This window comes from Perognathus longimembris, chromosome 3, assembly GCF_023159225.1.
Source record: "Perognathus longimembris pacificus isolate PPM17 chromosome 3, ASM2315922v1, whole genome shotgun sequence".
NCBI lineage: Eukaryota > Metazoa > Chordata > Mammalia > Rodentia > Heteromyidae > Perognathus > Perognathus longimembris.
The window spans coordinates 120,219,557-120,234,559 of record NC_063163.1 but is presented as its reverse complement, the minus strand read 5'-3'; the positions used below and the strand labels follow the sequence as shown (position 1 = coordinate 120,234,559).

Here is a 15,003-nt window from a genome sequence, read left to right as displayed (position 1 = left end):
TTCCCCTTTAGCTTTCTAATTTGTATTTGCTTGCCTGTTCTTAGTTTTCCACTCTAGCTAATTTAACTTGGCTCCATACTGCATCTCTGCAGGAAAAACAATGAGCTGTCACTATACTATGCAAGTTCGGGTAGCAAACACAGTCCTTTCTAAACATGGACACACTGTCTTCCATATAACTCAGCTGCACCAGGGGGAGTGGAGTTCTGATTCTGTTTTCATTTAAAACAGAAACAAAACAGCCAGCACCAGTGGCTCACACCTGTCATCCTAGCTACTCAGGAGGCAGAGATCTGAGGATCACAGTTGGAAGCCAGCCCAGGCAAGAAAGTCCATGAGACTCTTACTATCAATTCACTACCCAAAAGCCACAAGTGGAGCCACAGCTCAAGTGGTAAAGAGCTTGCCTTGAGCAAAAGAGCTAAGAAAGAGCATCCAGGCCCTGACACACGCAGGCACACACATACACATGCATGTGCACAAAGACACATGTGTACATTTGTGAGGGGTGTTTCTGATATATGACTGCCTTTTCAACTTTCAAATGGTTTCTAAAGTGAAAGGAAAAACATAAAGTCAAATTCCAGTGTTTGTAAATAGAGTTTTTTTTGGACATGGTTCTGCCCCTTCATTACAATATCGTCTAAGGCTGATTTCTCTAAAGGGAAAGAATCAGATAGTTGCAGTAAAGACCTGAAGATGTATAAATCATCAAGTGTTCACTATCTGGTTCAAGGAAAGAGAAAAAAGGAGATGATTGAGACCACCCGGGGAGGCCCTGCTGTGTTGATTTCCAGCCCCTATGTATGCTTCCTCCAGAGGGAAAGCCACCATTAACACACTTTTACCTCCATTGGTTTGCATTGAGTATGCTGGCACTTAGAGGAAAATGAGCAATAATACATTACGTACACATGCTTCCTGGCCTTGATTACAGAACTCAAAACGTGAGGCCACTGTGAACCGGGCAGAGAGTTCCTCCCTTCACGGTCCACAGACACCATCCCCAAGAGGAAGGTCAGGCGGAAGAGCCCCTGAGCTGCTTCCCATGCAAGACCACGTGTGACTCTCGCAGGTTTGTGGGAACTACAAGGCCCAGGAACGATTGTCTGCTGCGTCATTTTCTCAGGGAAGCACCCAGAAAGCGCACAGCAACGTGCACTGCCAAGCGTGGATTCACGGCTGCTTACACCGGAGGGGGAGAAGGTTGACAGGGGCAGGTTCCAAAGAAATACAAAAGGATTCTCATGTGCTGCATGTGTTTATTTTTTGTTCAGTTCAGCAAATGACTTTATGGGTAAGCACATATGTCACGTTTACCTAAAATTATACACTTATAATGTGCTGCAGCTGGGAGTCGATTATACTTCTCATAGACCCATTAAACTTTTGACAAAGAAGTGAAAAGGCAATGTACAATTATTTTCATTGACAAAAAATGTCATGTTTGCGGTTAGTTCTGAGCTAGGAGAATGTATAGACATACAGTTCCCAGAGAGAGCAACTGTTTAGAGACAGCATCTCAGAATTCAGATTACATCTTTTGAAATTACAAGACGGAAAATGGGTCACTCATTCTCTATTTTTTCATCCACGGGTAACACTCCGAAATGCAAAGAGGGTTAAAAATAAAACACATTGTTCACATGTTTGGAAGCTAATGAAGTGAGCTTGAACTGATTTATAGAAAACTTTATTATTTTTTATTTATTTTTTTTTGGCCAGTCCTGGGGCTTGGACTCAGGGCCTGAGCACTGTCCCTGGCTTCTTTTTGCTCAAGGCTAGCACTCTGCCTCTTGAGCTACAGCGCCACTTCTGGCCATTTTCTGTATTTGTGGTGCTGGGGAATCGAACCCAGGGCCTCATGTATATGAGGCAGGCACTCTTGCCATTAGGCCATATCCCCAGCCCCTATAGAAAACTTTAAATTGTAAAGAAAGGGTATTATTTTTTTGTTTTGACGAAGCAATTTAATGTTTTCACATAGTATCGAAAGTGTGCTCTTTCTTTTCTTTTCCTTTTTTTTTTTTTCTTGCCACTAGGCCATATCCCCAGCCCAGTGTGCTCTTTCTTAAAGAAGCATTATTAATCTCTCTCAAACACAGGGGGGAGTTTGATCTTTTGTTTTCCATGCCTTGAGGATTATTAGGAATACTTCTATACTGCCAGGAAACGTGAACTTTGTAATTGTGTCTTCCCGGTAGAGTCTACTGGGAAGAGGAGCCCTCCAAGGGGAGCACCGGCTCAGGCTCACCTCCTGAGGTCCGAGCAGAGCCAGGCACAAATCCCCTGGAGCAGGGAAGACGCCTGCTCTGCTTGGCTGAGTCTTAAACTGCTCCTCTCCATCAATATTCCTTGACTTCTTATACAGAATCAACTCCATTACTTTTCCAGGATCTGAAGGCTATGGGGCTAATCTCATAAGGGGTGTGTGTGTGTGTGTGTGTGTGTGTGTGTGTGTGTGTGTGTGTGTTCACATGCATACATTCCATGAACGTGAAAATAAAAGCATACACAACCAGCAACAATATTCCTGGTGATTATTTGCAGGTAAGTCTGATCATTCTACAGAGCTCTGATAAGAGTATGGCTCCTAACAGTATCTGAATTTTTTTTTCACAAACATTCTGTGCACTTGTGTTTCATTGCTATGGGGCAGATCTTGGTATATTCTGTTCCAGTCTATTTCCTTATATTTTACCTAGTATATTTTTACCTTCCTGATCTCTGCAGAGGAAATATTTTTATTTCACATCACTTTCTAAAATTGAAGAATTAAGAGGGGAAGGTTTCTTGCTGAGTTGCCTTTCTGATGTTTTATGAGAAGTTTATAAACTCCTTATTTTCAAATCACCTCTAAGTATTTGTACAAAGGGGCTTCAATTCCACATGTCACTTTATGAGTACAATGCATCTTGATCTGTGTCACCTCTTTCATCATTCTCCCCTGTCTCTCCCAACCCCACCCCTCCCCTCTATCTTGCTGGTTTTATTTTCACAAACATACATTGACTATTATAGCTGCATTCTCCCACCCTTCCTTCTTCCTCTCTTCATTTGTCACCCTGTAACTTCTGCATCTCTACATGTCTGCTTTTCTTAAAGACAGTGAGGTGACAACAGTCTTTTTTAATATAAGACCAAAATAGCTTCAGTACTTACTGGAGGCTCTAAAAGACTAGAACTCCATTGTTAAGAGTTAAGAATATGGAAAATAAACCATTAGAGGCAATGGTCTAGAAGCAAGGGTAGTGTGCAATATATAACTAAACTTAGGAATGAATACACTTTGTCTGGATTCAGGGAGAGAAAGGTGTTGTACAGGGTGCGCTGGCTTGTAAATAATCAGATGGAAGAAGTCCTGGTCAGCGCATTTTCAAGGTGACCTTGGAAAATTCTGCACGAATACATTTCTGTAATTGTGACAGAATAGCATCCCCAGTCTTTGGGGCTGAGAGCAAGTGCTTAATCCCTTCCTCTGTCAATGTCATCCAGTGGAGGCAGGAGCTCCGCCCTCTCGTGGCATGCTGTGATTCAGTGGTCACAACCGCGTGGCCTCCACACTGGCCGGCGTGCGGAGGATGTGTACGCTGCGGCCATGTCTGTGCGGTCCCAGGACAGCTTTCCCTGCGGCCGTGGCCCTCTCTCTCCTTCTCTCTCTCTCTCTCTCTCTCTCTCTCTCTCTCTCTCTCTCTCTCTCTCTCTCTGTCTCTCTCTCTCTCTGTCTCTCTCTCTCCTCGCTCACAGGCTTCATTCCCCTCACCTGCGATGCAGCAGAAGCAAGGAAATGCCAGTTTACAAAACAAAACGACAGAGGAAGGGGAGGCGAGAACCTCAGAGCAGGGCAAAGGGCTTCGTGGAATTAGGATCTGAGGAGCTGAATAAAGACGCCGACACAGGAGGGGAAGTTCAGGGGACGGGGGCAGAGAAGACAACGAGCTGCAGGTGGAAAAGCGGGGAGCTGAACGGCAGGTCTGTGCACATGCTCCCTGAATAACACTGGGTATTGGCTGTTTTCTTTTCCTTTATAGGGGAATCTGAAGCTCATTTTGCAGAGACAAAATGAATTTCACCTTTAAATGCTACCTGGAAACCATTAAAAAAAAAAAAAACCTGAAGCAAACTGAGTTTCACTTCTAAACCAGGGGTTGACGAGAGTCCGCTACAAAGTCGATTTTGCCTGCTGCGTGTGGACGCTGAGTGTGGACACTGAGTGCGTCCTCTGGGCCCCGGGTCGCCCAATCCCCGGGATGCCAGCGGGGGTCTGACGGGACCGTCCCTGCGGAACCGCTGCCCCGCCACAGCCCCGGGAAGAATGGACGCTGGGAACTGCTCTTGGGGCTCTGTCTTCATCCTGGAGGGGCTCACGGACAAGCCGGGCCTGCAGCTCCCGCTCTTCCTTCTGTTCCTGCTCATCTACGTGGCCTCGGTGGCGGGAAACCTGGGCTTGGTCCTCCTAATCAGGCTCAGCTCTCCGCTCCACACCCCCATGTACTACTTCCTCTGTCACCTGTCCTTCATTGACCTCTGCTACTCCTCTGTCATCATCCCCAAGATGCTCGTGAACTTCGTGTCCGAGCGAAACCTCAGCTCCTTCCCCGAGTGCATGGCCCAGCTCTTCTTCTTCTGCTTCTTTGGCATCGACGACTCCTACATGCTGGCCGCCATGGCCTATGACCGCTACGTGGCCATCTGCAGGCCCCTGCTCTACCACGCCACCATGGCCCGCGGGGCCCGCCTGCTGCTGGTGGCCGGCGTGTACGCGGCGGGGACCTTCGGGGCGCTGGTCCACACCAGCTACATTTCCAGGCGCTCCTTCTGCGGGACGAACGTCATCCACCATTACTTCTGCGACATCCTCCCTCTTCTGGCGATATCTTGCTCACGAGACTACAGCAAGGAGCGCTGGGTGATGGTTCTGGTTGGGTTCAACGTGTTCGCCTGCGCCTTAGCGATCGTCGTCTCCTACGCCTTCATCGCGGCCAGCGTCCTGCGCATCCGCTCGGCAGAGGGCAGGGCCAAGGCCTTCAGCACCTGCAGCTCCCACCTGGCTGCCGTGGGCGTCTTCTACGGCTCCATCGTCTTCATGTACTTCAAGCCATCCGCGGAGGACACCACCCAGGAGAAGGTGGCCTCGGTGTTCTACACCACCGTGATCCCCATGCTCAACCCCCTCATCTACAGCCTGCGGAACAAGGACGTCAGGGAAGCCTTGAAAAACATCCTCAGAGGTGGCACACTCCCAGAGTAAAAAAAAGAAAAAGGGAGGGAGGGAGGGAGAGAAGGAGGGAGGGAGGGAGGGAGGGAGGGAGGGAGGGAGGGAGAGAAGGAGGGAGGGAGGGAGGGAAGGAAGGAAGGAAGGAAGGAAGGAAGGAAGGAAGGAAGGAAGGAAGGAAGGAAGGAAGGAAGGAAGAAAGGAAGGATGTTGATAGAAGGATGCTGGGTGCTGTTAGTGGCTAAGTTAACTCCCCTTTGTCTCGCTATCTGTAGAAGGTAAACTGAGGGAAGTGACGGGCAAGGCGGAGCGCCTTCCCTGGCCTCTCCCGTCAGGATCTGGTCAGTGCTGAGACCAGGGAATTCCATCCATTCTGTGGGTACTGGGGGAGGACTTCCCCCAAACCTTTGGTGTTTTGTTTTGTGTTTTTTTTTATCACCTCCTTTTTGGCATCCACTTTTAAACTCTGAATGTAAAGGTTGTAGGTGGTGGGCATGGTAGGCATTCAGAAGGTTAAAAGAGAACACAGAAAGTGTTTGAAACCTCCTACCCTGGCCGACCGGCTTCTGAACCGCCCCCCCCACGAGGACCCTCAGAGGGCAGAGGGGGGAGCAGAAGGTGCTGGGATGCTGTGTCAGTACCATGGCCTTGTCGAATGTTGGCGTCTCTCTGGGCTTTAAAATTGTTCCTGTGGTCACTGGTCAGGTAGACAAGAGGGCTATCCTGTGGGAAATACAGCAATTTTAAACACAGATCTTTATCATTTGCTTTATCTTTTTCTTTTGTAAAAGTCGTTTCAAGTTGCCCACTTTAGGAGAGCCTCACACCTTCTCTCAGGTCCTCCCCGCCCCTTCCTCTCCTGCCCACCTGGTGGAAGCTCATGTTAAATTAGGTTATACTGTATTAACCACAGTATAATCAACAGGAAAAAGGAAGACAATGCAAAACTTCTCTAACTTCTCTAATTGTAAGAGAGCTAGCCATGGTTCTTTGAAGCATCAATATCACTTAACAAAAAAAGAAGACTAAGAAACAATTCTGTTGGTATATATTAAAGGAAAATAACAATCAACCGTTGATGCTAGTCAGAATTCAGACCAAAAAAAAAAACAAAACCCAAAACCAGAAGGAACCTATACGCAACATTATTGAGGCAACTGCTGCTGTTCTCATGTGGATTATGCATTCAATAAATCCAATTCCACCTATGGTGACTTCCTGAGTGGGACAGATGGGTTGCTGTTTTTGCAGGAGAATGTCTTAGTTCTCAGAAGACACATACTAAGAAAGGTAAGGCGGAACCATTGTGACATGTAGCCAATTTCCAAATGCTAGTCCTTGGGCGTGACAGAGCTGTGTGAAGGTGCGTGTGCCTGTTAGACACAGGTGACAGGATGTGGGGAAACTGACAGCTGGAATCGGTGAGGCAAATCCATAGGAGAAACACATGGAGGCCTGACCTCTGTTCCTATAAAACTTGTCTCTAGGTTAAACATTGTTTGGAGTAAGAAATGGAAGAGGCAGAAATCACCACGTCTGCCCTTTGGCTGAAAAGACATGGTGAGGATGGCCAGAAACAGGGAAATCGATGAAGAAGCTCTTACAGGAGCCACGTGAAACATAAAAGTGACACGGGTGGGGAAGGATATAAAAAAAGGTAGTGAGAAGAGGTGAATCCTGGGTATATCTTGAGGGATTTGAGGTGGGCTACAAGAGAAGGAACACAATGGGAAATCACTCCAATGACTTTTCCTTAATAGCTAGAATGATAGGGGTTGCAATCCTAGTGATGTGGATAATTGTGAGAGGAAATGGTTTGTGGGAGGACATATTCAATCCACACTGTTAATAATCACATCTTCTTTGCAAAAAGAAAAGCAAGAAGTAAAACAACCGACACAAGCAGGAGATGAAGGGGTATGGTTTGAGTGGTAGAAGAATGCCTGCCTAGCCAGGTCAAGGGCCTGAGGTCAATCCTTAATATTGTCAAAATGAAAAGAGAAAAGATTTTTAAATGTGCATCGGTTTACTAATTAAGCCTGATCAAACTCAGAAAATGCTAGAAAAAGAATTCTGTCCTCTAATAATGATGAAGTACATATATGTTACCCAAAGTATGACTTCTTTTCCATTTCTTTATTGTCAAAGTGATTGATGCACAGAGAGGGTTACAGTTTCATACATAAGATAGTGTCTACATTTCTTATCCAACTTGTCTTATCCCTCATTTTCCCCCACCTTCCCCTCCCCAACAAAGTATGACTTTCTTAATGACATAAGACTCGGAAACATTAATGCTTTATTTAATGCCATAAATCTAGTAAATAATAAGATTATAATGCAAACCCAGATAACCTGTGGTCAAGACCAGTAATTATTCCTATGCAAACCAGACCTGGCAATCACCACTTCCCACTGAAATATTTCCAAATTAAGTTCACTGTCAACATCCTATTTTCTCGGAAAGTCCATTTGACCTGGCATGGCAGATCTTCCTTACCTAGTAACAATTACCATCACCATAGGAGTCTCACCCCCCAATCTACTCATCAAGCTCCAGATTTATTGAGACTCCCAGGTTTTTGTATCAGCTGTCTCCCTTGCTTAAGTACTGTACCCCAATATGCTCACGTCTCTACTGCTTCTTGGCTCTGAGGTCCCACTGTCATCTCTTTGGAAAGGCCTTGCCTCACCCATCGCCCTAAGTCATATCACCAAGTTTTCTTTTCATCAGACCGCACGTCAACCACTACCACACACTTTCTTATAAAGAGCAGTTTTCTGTTTGTTTCATCCCTCTTAAGTGCAAGCAGCCCAAAAGCAAGGACTTAGTTTGTCCTGCTCATTTCTGCATTCAGAGCACATTGGAGAGAACTTGAAACTGAATGATTTAAGAGAGAAGACGAAAGAGGAGGAGGAGGAGGAAGAAGAGGGGAGAAGAGTAGGGGGAGAGGAAGGAAGGGAGAAAGGAAGGAAGGAAGGAAGGAAGGAAGGAAGGAAGGAAGGAAGGAAGGAAGGAAGGAAGGAAGGAAGGAAGGAAGGAAGGAAGGAAAAATAATGAAATTTGAAAGAAGACTATGAAAAATAAAATCCTCCACTGGAGTTATGTTTGGTTCAGTGAGGAGCAGAAGGGCCTCCTGTGTCACGAAGAGGGATTCTGGAAGTTTCTCAGCCTCCTGACGGCCTGCTGGCTCATCCTTCCCCCTTGCCTTTAGAGAAATCTACATGAGTGTAGTCTAGGAAGTCTTATAAGGTTTTTGATTATGGGATCAGTTGTAATCTTCTAAAATCTCTCCGTAATCTCTAAAATACAAAGTAGGATGGAGTCTCAGGACTACATGAGTCAATATTTAACAAACAGATTTTTCAGGACAATAAAAATATAGAATATGACTTTTGAAAAGTTTATTTGGGCAGAAAGAGATAGAAGAAAAGTCATTATGAAAACTTCATTGGTCTCCAGCATTAACTATTTGTGTTGGCAAAGTCCGGTGAAGAGCAGGGAACTGACGTGAATGAAAGTTCTTTGAATGAAAGAATGCCACTATGAGCCTGATTCCCTGGTATGGAGAGTGAAATAAGCACACACTTCAGAATCCTCACATGACTTGTGTGGGCAATGAAATATGAAAACAAGATCTCCTTTAAAAAAAAAACAACTAATGACCTATAATCCTAGCTACTCAGGAGACTGAGATCTGAGGATAGTGGTTCAAAGACCTATCTCCAAGTAAGCATCCAACAGCCAGACGTGGAGCTCAAGTGTGGCTCAAGTGGTAGAGTGCCAGTCTTGCACATAAAAGTTCAGGAATAGGGGCTGGGAATATGGCCTAGTGGCAAGAGTGCTTGCCTCCTACACATGAAGCTCTCAGTTCGATTCCCCAGCACCACATATATGGAAAACGGCCAGAAGGGGCGCTGTGGCTCAGGTGGCAGAGTGCTAGCCTTGAAGGGGAAGAAGCCAGGGACAGTACTCAGACCCTGAGTCCAAGGCCCAGGACTGGCTAAAAAAAAAAAAGTTCAGGAATAGCATAGGCCCTGAGTTCAAGCCCCAGGGATCAGTATTCTAGTGGGCACACACACACACACACACACACACACACACACACACACACACACACAGAGTTATAGTTTCTTTCCTTTAAGCAACCTAGCAATTATTCCATCTAAATTGAATTATTTTGCCTAGCAATTAATCCATCTAAATTGAGTTATTTTGCTTTTTATGATGATGAAGATGTTGACAGTCAGCAGAATCAGGCCGTCACTGATGCAAAGTTAGAACTGGTACAGAGGATTTGTTTTCTTGCTATTACAGAAACAATGCAGCATAGCAACTATGGACATAGTGTGTGTGCATTGGTTAGGGGTTATAACTAATCTAGATATTATTTAGATTATGCAACCACATGAGAGGCTGTAAATAGGTGCTACCCAAATGCAATGTCATTAATCCAAGGGACCTGGAGCACCTATGGGTTTGGGCTCCCTGTGGCTTCTCAGGGTCGACTTTTAGATCATTACTTCTAAAAGGTCATTGTGTTAGTGGACTTCCCATTACTGTAGCAAATACCTGATATGATCATTGTACAAAGTGTGAAGGTTTATGTAGGCTCCCTGGCCTTCAGAGACCGCTTTGGGCCTGCAGCTAGGCAGCACATCATGGTAGCTGATGCGTGGTGGAGGAAAGCACATAATAAGTGCCTGTCTTTGTATTTGCCCTTCCATGTGTCTGTTTTTCTATATGGGTGGGCACCTTTGTCTGTTTCCCTCTATGATTACCAAGTGATACTTGGTATTTGACTTTGTGATAACCTTCTATAGGTATCTGGAAGTGCACTTAAATGGAAAGCTTCTATTCTTTTACTTGATTGTCTTATTTAGATGCCTTTGAAATGATAATAAATTATTTTCATGGAAGAGAAACTGATGATAAATCTCTTAGCTGATCATCGTAACCAATGGAAACAGAACACTGTCAAGAACTCCTCCATGCCTTATACAGAATGCCAAGGATGGAGAGCAGAGAAGAGGGGCTGGAATGCCAGGGTTAGAGAGCAGAGAAAAGGGGAGGTACCTCTTCGCCTTGCTGGTTCTGGCTGCAAAGCACTCTGGGAGGCAGCTATTGCTATCACTGTTCCCTTTGGTGTGTCTGTCTGTCTGTCTGTGTGATTGTTAGGCCAGGAAATTAGTTATGCTGGGGACACAATAGCAAATAATTCTGTTTTACCACAGTGACTATTAAGGGAAGCATTTGAAAAACAAAAGGCCTCATGGAATTAATTTAGACAAATTGAAGTTGAAAATAATTACTGCTGAAATGTTCACTAGTGTCTTGAATAAACCAAAGGGAAAAAAGTCCTGAATACAAAGCAGAGAGGGAGCAAGACAGGAACAGAGATAGAGAGACAAAGAATCAAGTAGTCTGGAACGCTGAACAAAGGGGATACAAATGAACTCCAGTTTCTTTCAGTCCCAATTACTTTTTTCCCCACATATCAGATCACAGAAAACAATGCAAGGTTTTCTTTAATTGACTTTGGTTGCTTCCATATACACCCTTAAATTTTCTCCATGTCTCTTTGTGGTTTCAGACTTCATTTTTAAAAATCAATGAATAATATTCTATTGGAGGGATACACTGCAGATTGTTTATGTGTTTGTCTATTAAAGGCATCTTAGTGACTCTGACTATTGGCAATTATGATAGTTAATCTCGATTGTAACTTGGCTAGATTGAGAAGCACCTACAGAACTGGACAAGCCCACCTTTGCTTGGGCTCTAGGGAGTGAAGTTTTTCAGAGATCACCCCAGGGGGATGACCTGCCCGGTGGGGGAAAGCTGGGCGTATCTCATTCAACTTGGTGATCTCCAATTCCATTCACTTTCCCACAGCCAATACCATAACCTGCTTCTTCTTTATGGGGGACTAACACTACATTGTGCATATGTATCCCATTTTCTCCATTCAATCATTGTTTGCTGGCACCTAGGTTGGTTCTATAACTTGGCTACTGTAAGTCATTCTGTTACCAACACGATATGCAGGTGGATTTCTCTTCTAGACTGGGTTACATTCCTTTGCATAAATGCCCAAGTGTTGCATAGCAGGATCGTGTAGCAGATCTATTTGTAATTTCTGGAAGAATCTCCCTACAAGCTCAGAAAGACAAATATCATGTTTGGGATCATATATAAAAACTAGACTCCAAAATAAAAATACTGTAACAGGATAATAAAAAAGAGACTGTTTTAGAAGGGACTAGTGAAGAAGAGTGAAGGAAGCTAGCAATGCTGTGAACACTATAGAAGATGCACATGGATGTGTCATACATGTGTGTGAACATATGTATGTGAACACTTAAATACAGACACACGTATACACATATATATCACAATGAATATAATATATGTATATACACGCATATCATACCGAAAACAACCAAAACCAGAGGGAGGAGAAGGAAGGATTAAAAAGGAATACTCTATGTGGGGAAAGTCTGATCAAAGTACATACTATACATGCTGTAAACATCACAGCGAAGACCCTTTGCATCATTAATTTACACTAATATATTTTTAGTAAAAAACAAAAACCATGATTTTTTAAAAGAAAGCAATTATGTTATTTTGGCAAATCACAGAGAAGATGCTGAATTAGGAATCCATGTCTCAGTCTCTGCCATATAGTTATCAAAAGTCATGAGATCAGAGAAATGCAAACGGTCCCCCATCGGCTAGGCGGCAGTTCCCTGGGCACCGGGCGGCGGTGCCCATGAATCAGAAGCCTCTCGACCGAGGGTTCAGAGACTGATTGTCCCTAGTCCTTATCACCCAGAGGCCGGGCCGCGGGAGTCAACACCTTCCTCAACGCCGATTTCACCTCCTTGTTCCTCAAGGAGTAAATCAGTGGGTTGAGGGAAGGGGTGACCACGTTGTTGAACACCTGAACCGCAGCATCGAGCCAGGGACTGGAGGCCGGCCTGAGGTAGACCACGATCACCGGCCCGTAGAAGAAGAGGACGGAGGTCAGGTGGGCGCTGCAGGTGGAGAAGGCTCTGCGCCGGCCTTCCGAGGAGCGGATGTGCAGGATGGAGACGGCGATGCGTGTGTAAGACGTGAGGACCAGGAGGAAACACGTGAGCGACACCGCACCGACGTTGGTGATGCTCACCGTCTGCACTAGCGCGGTGTCGGCGCGGGCCAGGCGCAGCACCGCGGGGATGTCACAGAAGAAGCTGTCCACCTCGTTGGGGCCGCAGTAGGGCAGGCGGAAGGTCAGGAGCGTGAGGACGCAGCCGTGCACGCAGCCGCCCAGCCAGGTGCCCACCGCCAGGCAGGTGCACAGCCGGGCGCTGACCATGGCCGCGTAGCGCAGCGGGCGGCAGATGGCGGCGAAGCGGTCGTAGGCCATCACCGTGTACAGGAAGCACTCGGTGCAGCCCAGCGCGTGGTAGAAGAAGACCTGGCAGGCGCAGCCCTGGAAGGAGATGCCGCGGCCCTGCCCCAGCAGAACCCCCATCATCTTCGGGGTGTTCACAGAGGGAAATAAGATGTCAAACACCGACAGGTTGCCCAGGAAGAAATACATGGGGGTGCGGAGGGTGGAGGAGGCCAGGATGGCGAGCAAGATGAGCAGGTTCCCCAGCAAGGCGAACAGGTAGAAGGCCAGGAAGAGGAGGAGGAGCATGGTCTCCAGTCCTCGGGTGTGGGCGATGCCCAGGAGGATGAACTCTGTCACCGGGGTGTGGTTGCCGCAGTCCATGCGGCCGGCGCCCTGGAGGAGCAATGCGGTGGTGGAGACGGGAGCCCAGCTCCGGAGACGGCCAGGGAGCTGAGTAGCAGCTGACCTTGACCTCCGCCGTCTCATGGGCTCGGTCTCCACGGGAAGTGAGGCGACGGAATCTTTTAAGGTCGCAAAGCATGTTACAATCCTCAGCTCTTGCCGCGCCTGCTGCCCGCCATCGTTCCTGTCTGCTTTACCACCCGGGAGCTGGCACCTTCCAGCTGGCCAGCACCCCTGTGCAAACTTGCTCTCAGCAGCAGCCTCGTCCAAGTCTGCTTCTAAGCAGGCCCCTCCCCCCCCGCCAAGCCAGTGCGTGTGCACACCCGCCATGGCTCTGTCCCCCTTCTCCTTCTCACGTCCAGCCGTCTGATTGCAGCCTGCCATGGTGTGTATTTAGGAGGCGAGTCCAGGCAGCGGGGCCTGCCTTGCTCACTCGGGGGAGTGGAGGGAACCCCGCAGCTGCCTCCTACGACCCTCCCTCTTCAGGAGCTTTCCCTCCACATCCCGGCTCTCACAGGGCACATTTCAGGACAGAGAACGCCTTTGGCTTTATTCATTCACATCAGCCTTGGACAACCCTAAGAATACCTGAACTCTCTTTTCTGAATCCCCAACTTCGCCTTCTATTTCTTTCCCCACCCTGTGTTGCCAGTTATCACTGGTGTTTGTGTACAGGAAATGGTCTAACCTCCCTGTTCCACACTGTTTCCAGTTTGACCGGTGTAAGTGCTTGAACTATAAATAAAAATGAGAATAAAGTCACAAGTGTGATTACCGGTCAGATGGCAGAGGGCAAGGAAGCAGGAGCTCTCAGACGGCAGCTGACGGTAGCCTCTTCCCTCCAGGCTCTGAGGCTGGACCTGCAGGAGCAAGCTGACAGGCGACAGGCCGGCAATCGCCTAGCAAAGATGAAGACAGCCTGTAGGAAAATTCCTCCACCCCCCAACATCCCTTCCTCCCTCCAGCCCACGGCTCCCCAGACAGACAGCCTTTACATCTGTAGCTCAGTACTGGTGTTGTTTTATTATGGTGTACCACCACCTTAGGTATAGAAGAATAATGCACAAAGAGGGAGAGAGAGAGACAGACAGACAGAGAGACAGAGACACAGAGAGAGACAGAGACAGAGAGACAGGGAGAGAGATCGTGATGAAATCCACCAAACTCAGGTGGAACAGACAAGGAGGAAGGGCTGAGGTACAAGACTATAAAGAAGGGGTGAGCTTCTTCCACTTGCCCTGTCCACATAAGGAAATGATCACAATGAAACCTTCTGTTACTAGTTAAAAAAACAGAACTAATTTTTACAAACAGGTTCCTTTCCGGCTCCAGCTATGATCCTGGCACTCACTTTGGATCGCTAGCCACCCATACCGTTTCACAAACATTCATTTTCTCTCTACCTGCTAGAAATGTAAAAATAAAAGCCATCAGCGCGTGGAGCGCTCCCACTGGCTCTGTGTAACACTAGCGTCTAACCCGCTCCCGGCGCTGCGCTCGGAGGCCTGGAACGGCATGGGCTCTTGGAGTCTCAACGGCTGAAAATACAAGTGGATGTTTTCTGCCTCACCGTCCTTGTAAAAAGCAAGTGAGCTACTGAGATCGAATGCTGCGGTCATCGCTGGGCATTTTGTTGTAAATAGGCAGCACGATTACTTTAACACCACAGCACACAATACTGCATCGAGTTGATGGTGTTGTAAGGGCAAAAGCACTGCAGATGCGATGTCCACGCCGGCCACTCTCTCCCTGTGAGAGAGCAACACGGAAATCTCAAGTGGAAGCTACACTCGCCCAAGCCTAAGCTTCCGCTCAGCCACACTAGGTGACAGGCTGGCCTTTGGACCTAAGTGTTCATCCTCACATCTGCGTGACTGCCTGCCACCACCCCTCGCTCACAGACGCACGCGTGTCCCTGGCCTGTTGTACTTGAGTGCCAGACTCCCCTTCCTTCCTGCTCCCTGTTTGCCCCACTCTGCCCGGGGTTACACAGCCCCTCTG

The 15,003-nt window shown here is 47.1% G+C and overlaps 2 protein-coding genes across 2 annotated transcripts; one reads left to right on the top strand and one right to left on the bottom strand.

The window, feature by feature from the left end:
• The first annotated feature begins 4,315 nt into the window (after positions 1-4,315).
• LOC125347817 (olfactory receptor 8D1-like) lies at positions 4,316-5,251 on the top strand. The gene has a single exon (XM_048340772.1). It carries the CDS (start codon positions 4,316-4,318, stop codon positions 5,249-5,251), a length of 936 nt encoding a protein of 311 aa, XP_048196729.1.
• Positions 5,252-12,036: 6,785 nt separating this feature from the next.
• On the bottom strand, positions 12,037-12,981 carry LOC125348057 (olfactory receptor 958-like). The gene has a single exon (XM_048341000.1). The coding sequence runs from the start codon at positions 12,979-12,981 to the stop codon at positions 12,037-12,039; it is 945 nt and encodes a 314-aa protein (XP_048196957.1).
• Between the last annotated feature and the right edge of the window lie 2,022 nt (positions 12,982-15,003).

What these genes read in the sequence shown, in the direction of transcription:
- LOC125347817 (XM_048340772.1), top strand. Translation starts at nt 4,316, where the DNA reads ATGGACGCTGGGAACTGCTCTTGGGGCTCTGTCTTCATCCTGGAGGGG.
- LOC125348057 (XM_048341000.1), bottom strand. Translation starts at nt 12,981, where the DNA reads ATGGACTGCGGCAACCACACCCCGGTGACAGAGTTCATCCTCCTGGGC.